At 35.8% G+C, this 6,018-nt stretch overlaps 1 protein-coding gene across 1 annotated transcript; it reads right to left on the bottom strand.

Moving 5' to 3' along the window:
• Positions 1–3,741: 3,741 nt before the first annotated feature.
• On the bottom strand, positions 3,742–5,577 carry GONST4 (golgi nucleotide sugar transporter 4). The gene has a single exon (XM_089787283.1). The coding sequence runs from the start codon at positions 5,213–5,215 to the stop codon at positions 4,175–4,177; it is 1,041 nt and encodes a 346-aa protein (XP_089643409.1). The 5' UTR covers positions 5,216–5,577; the 3' UTR covers positions 3,742–4,174.
• Between the last annotated feature and the right edge of the window lie 441 nt (positions 5,578–6,018).

The raw sequence follows: 6,018 nt of genomic DNA, 5'->3' as shown, positions 1-6,018 counted from the left end.
TGCCACATCCAACACTGTCAAAGATATATATAGTTCGGAGTGTGATAACAAATATTATCAATATACTCACCATATCAAGAGCACATCGTTATTATTAGTAAATCCAGTTGTGTTCATATATATACAGTACTGATGATTCCATATCAGTATATTGATATTACATCAAAAGAGATTTAGTTTATCTCTATTACAGATCCCTCAAACTTGTACAATTTTGTATGTGCTCAGTGCTTGAATAATCACAGATTAAACTTCAGTGATAGATGTCATTTGCTTCAAGCGTGCAATTTGAACATCAATCCCAATATATAAGGGCACTGCCAATTTTGGCATGGCTAGGACTAAGGTGGGCATAAATTTGGCAATTGAGCATCTCAAGAATAGTATCTTCAGTAATTGTGTGGTAAGGTGCAAGAGATCCAATTCAACAGCCAGCACAAATGTGAGAATCTGCGATAAAGTTAGCAAGTCAATAAAACTCCTTAGACTTATAAGATTGGGCAAAGTCCACCAATCTTGGCTTACCATATTTTTTTAAAAATCCAATAAGGGGCCATCGCAATAGGTGATGTAGCCAAGCTCGTAGATTGGCCTGGTACCCTATGTATACTTGCTTACACTTCCAGCTGGTGTTGACACAATTTTATCCTAAATACAATGTTTTTAGCATACCCCTGAACCTTATTGCATATTACTAGGCATCAAAGCACATAACAATGAAGAAGTTCGCGAAGGTTTTGAGGTCATTAAGTATGTGTTGGTTGTACATTGGCTAATTGAAGACAACAAACCATTCACCCAATCCCACTTTTATTTTCAAAAAATGTCTTCCGAACATTTTGAGGATTGAAACCTTGGTGAATTCAATCTGCAACTCATTCAAATATTCATAAAAAATGGTTAAATGATATTTTCAGGGTTATCTTGTGAAATGCCTGATAGTCAATGAACAAGAGTCACAAGCCATCTTTCTTTGGCTCGAGGACCATGAAACTGCCAAAAGCTTGTCCTATCCCTCCTTTATCTAGGATCTCTTCAATTTTCAGTGGATCTCTATTGATAAAACATCACAAGTTTAATGAGAAAGCATTCGATGATCTTTCCTGTCTGTTGGTCATTGTCATACACACCGATTGGAGCTCTTTAATCCTAGTCCTGTCTTATTACTCACTGTCATTATTAGCAATCTCATCTACTACTTTGCCAGATTGAAATCAAAATTGCCAGATGGTAGAATTGAACTGTAAACAAAAATCCACTGAATTTTAGAAGTATAGGATTCCTCATTTCCAACATCTCTAAGGAAGTTTGCTGTAGCCAGGAACAATGTTTATTGATCTAGAAAGGAACATGCTCATCCAAAGATTGACATTGTTTTTCTAACAGTTTGTACCTTTCAATCTTCAAAGTGAAGCCCCATTCAACATTTGAAACGTAATACTTGCACAAGTGCATTAGTAAATTTCATGACATATTCAATAAAATAGTTCAATAAAGAACAGTGGAGCCCTATTATAAAAAGTCAAGCATTGATCATTTTTTAACAATCTGTGATAGACTACCATTGCTCCCTGACCTTCTAAAGTCCCTGTTGTCAACAGAACCTCATAAAAGAAGTCATCCTACAGGATAGGTAAAGAACGCATGATTTACAGCTTGAAACCATAAAATAATGTTTCTGTTACATTGCTAAGTCCAACATAACATTGCAAAATAAACACGAGGGTTTCCAAGCAATCTAAACCACCTTGCTTTTATATTACCATCAAAATAAGGGTAGTCCAATAACATCATCACTAGATAGATGATCAGGGAAGATAAATGAGTATTCAGATTATTAAGAATATAAGAAATTAAATATAAACTTCCAAATTCAATAGCTTCCCATACAAATTAAAAAAACAGTGAATTCTTCATATTTCTCCACCATAGCAAATCTTCCCTTGATTCCATTGATGTACTATATTCTTGCCAGTTGCAAATACAAGTTTTATGCTTTCAACTGTAAACGACAAATAGCTTAATGGCAGATTTGAAACAATAAATGTTAATAGAGCAGACTCACAAATTCATTATGCTAGATTACAGTGTGTTTGTGCATACAAAAAATGAAGTTGATATCTGAATGTCTAAAATAAAATCCAATGTAGGTTTTCTTGTTATTCACTTTTACCTTTGTGAATTGTATTTTTGGTGTTTGAAAGACATGGGTTTCATTTTGAACGTGACTGGCCTGAAGGATTATGATGTAGGGTATCCCATGGAACAAAAAAATACTAACATGAAATATTTGTTATTCATATCAATTCATTTATATCTTTGGGGTGCTTTTTTGGAATATCGGTAATGATTTCAACTTTCGGAAGTTTTAATGCCGGGTGAGAAACGGAACAAGACTCACATCCAACATGTAGGCTGATTGGTGCCTGTACTAGAAACCAGCTGTTGGAAGCAAATAACCTGAACCATACAAAGAGAGCAACCAACAGGAGGTTGACAATCCTAAGTTCCTAAAAACATACAACACAATCTTGTTGGAGTGCTGCTGATATAGACAACTAGGTCAGTGTTATTCACAGCATCCACAGATGGAGTCTGTCAAAATCTATGAACAGAATGTCGTACATCTTAATTTGACCTATAATAACAAGTTCAACTGCAGAACAACATGCAGCCACACCTGCTGTAATCATTGTTTTTCAATTGAACAGTTGCCTGATCTCGACCTGTGTAGTCTGACTTAATATGTTTTTCAGATTAAGAACTCCTTTGTATAAATAAAATAAATATAAAAACTAAAAACTGATCTTCAAATACTCCTTTGTTTTGATCAGATCTAACAAGGTTATCATTGCCCAATGCTGCACTCTGTTATCAGTTCGATTATAGAAGCCATCTGTCATCTGTTAAAGCTTTTAAATGATCTGAATACCATTATATTCCTGGAGTGTTTTGAACATTTCCCATGCTTGAAATATGCAAAAATTACCCAGTCCTAAATACAATGGTTTGTATAACATGATACATTGTGCGAGTTGTTTTGCAATGTTTTTCTTATTCTTTGAATTGTACACAACAATGACAATGCACTCTTAACTTTATAAGCATGTCCTTAATTTTGCTACGAAAACATTAGACATGTGGGAAGTATCCAGTACTGTGTATTGTGATCAATGGATATTTTTATAAGTTTCTAAATTTCCTCATATACAGAATCAGTTGCAAATTTGAGTAACAGAAAATCAAAGAAATCCCCAAATTAATTTCCCAAACCTCAAAGATATCAATGTCCAGTGGCCGAACCTATTGAAATACAATACTATATTCTTTCATTGATAATACAGAATAGGAGGTTCCCAAACAATAAAATGTATAATTGTCAGATCAGTTGCTAAAAACGAATCTGCACAATGATAACAAATCAGTCACCTTGAGCAATCAGAATCCTTTCCAAGAAAGATGGGAAATCTCCCAATAGTCATTGTCAGGTCCATATTATACCTAATGAGATCTCACATCTAGCAATGAGTTCTCATAAATTGGGCTTGAATGTTACATTATGATTGGGGGAAAATAAAATTACCTGCTGATCAATTTACAATAAAGCAAGCTTGTTGAAAATGGATTACTAGGTTTGTCTATGATATCGATCAGCGTCCAGCCATGTTCATGAAATAAAAAACATAAGCTAGACTATACTAGAAGCATATCCTTATCAAGTATCTCACATTACGAAAATCATACAAGTGACGAACAATATCAATTGATATGCATCTTTAAAGCCTGCAAGGCACATAAAAATTTATCAATAACGAAATTATGCAATGGCAGCATGGATCTAAGCATTAATGCTGCGTGGATTCATAATTCACTAATCTGCTTGGATGTCATAGCATTCAAACAAAAAATGACCTCCGCTGCCTTCACCAGCATGTAAGCAAAAAGAATCTTTACAGATCCGAATAATTAAAATTTGCAGGAGGGCCATTCCAGCAACGTTTTTTTGTGTATTTTCAAGGCAACTTTCTTTGTCAGTTGAGCGGCAAATAGGATATCATGTTAATCTACTGCATCCCTGGAATTATTTATAAGAAAGGCCTTGGGAATCTAGGAATATTTAGAAAGAAGACAGGTTCGCTAAAAATGTAATGATCTAGTGAGAATCACCGTGTACTCATGACCTTCTTAGGAGAGCCTTTTCCTCATCGTCCAAATCGGATTCCTCTTCATGACCCTTTTTGGCCTCCAGCTTGTCAGTGCTCCCACTTTCGATTTGAGGAACAGGCACCTTTATCACAGATTGTTGGTAAATAACGCCGCCCACAATAGTCAAGAGAAGGAAGACAAGGCCAACAGCACTGGCATGCTTGTCCCAGATCAGTACATTGATAACTACAGTAAGAAATTTGTTCACTACCCCTGTAACAGTAAATGCAGTTGCAGAAACAGCCCTCCTAGCCGCAAATCCAAAAAAACTGATAGCCAATCCAAAAACACAAGATAATCCTACTGCAAATATTGTATCTAATTTCAACAAGCCACTGGTACCAGCATCCGTTGCAGCAGAAATAACTTCTGCATACTCCCCAGTCAAGAACCAGAACACGGGCGCCATCATCAAGGAGAGTAAATTGTTATAAATCACAAACCCCCAGGTATTCAACCCTAGATTGCTAACCATGTGCTTAATGTAAACCATCTCCGTCGTTATAGTGATCAGATAAGCGAAAGCCCATGAATAGGCAGTGAGCGTAAACCCAGAATCAGTTGCAACATACCCAGCAGCACCACCCAATATGATCAACAAGCTTACGAAGGTATATTTACTAGGCCAAGGCTGCTTTCTAAATGTAGTATCAGCAATTGCTACAAGAAGTGGGGTTAAAGATCTGAACATGATAAAGGTGTCCACATTGGCATGCTTGAGAAGGCTAGTATTAGTGAAAATTGCCAAGAAGAAAACAAAGGCAGCAGGCAGGAATTTCTTAGCAGCGTCCCACACAAATGGATCATGATGCAACAGACCCAATTTACCAAAAACCCAAACACCCAACACACTAGTCAAATACTGCAGGGCAGTCAAAAGGCCCGGATAGTTGAACTTGGTGATTGCATATTTGTTTATAACTGAAAGAAGGCTAGAGCACAAGGCATATCCTACAATGAGAGTACTCGTTGCATAGTACTGTTTTGAAGACTCTAATTTGCTTACCATTTTTCTTCAGATCTGAAAATGGCTTCAACTCTGATCACAGTGCCTGCTCCCGAAATCTTCTGGGTGTGAGCTCTTTTATGTTTGCCCTCCTGGATGTGATACTTTTATGCCTTCCAATGAAATCTGCACTATATTAGCGTGATTTCGGGGCTCAAACCTAGTTCTTTGGTAGCCAGCTTGGATTTTGGCTGCTAAGTTAGGGTTTATAAAGTTGTTTACAGGTCAATCTTTGTGAAAGCGAGGACAAGAAATGGTCTTTCCTGCGACCTCGACAAAATTTGGGAAACCTCCTCCCTACCAGTTTCTGTGTTTGTTCGGATTAAGACTCGTGTTTGACCCTGGTTGGGCACAATGTTTTATAAACAAGTCTATACGGATTTCTTGTGAATTTGAGTATTAGAGTAACTTTTTTTTTTTTTTTTTGATGAATAGTCATTTTCAATTAATAAAATTTACTAAGATTACAATTCACTTCTCCTCTCTACTAGTTTACTAGTTTCTTGTTTGTTCGGATTAAGACTCGTGTTTGATCCTGGTTGGACACAATGTTTTATAAACAAGTCTATAGGGATTTCTTGTCAATTTAAGTATTAGAGTAACTTCACTCAACAATCATACACTTAAATTTTATACTCTTTAATTATGTAAAATAAATTAAAAAGGTAAATTAAATCAAACAAGTAATATTAACAGCTATTTGAAAAGTGAATTTTGTGATCTTTAAGTATATCATATGCTAGTTTAAAAGTAGATTTTTGGATAATATATGTATATATCAAAGAGGTCTTTTAGGTGAAAGGTGA

The sequence above is a fragment of the Cupressus sempervirens genome, chromosome 6 (assembly GCF_028749045.1).
Source record: "Cupressus sempervirens isolate cs-2001-9-10 chromosome 6, ASM2874904v1, whole genome shotgun sequence".
Lineage (NCBI taxonomy): Eukaryota > Viridiplantae > Streptophyta > Pinopsida > Cupressales > Cupressaceae > Cupressus > Cupressus sempervirens.
This window is presented reverse-complemented; position numbering and strand designations above follow the sequence as displayed.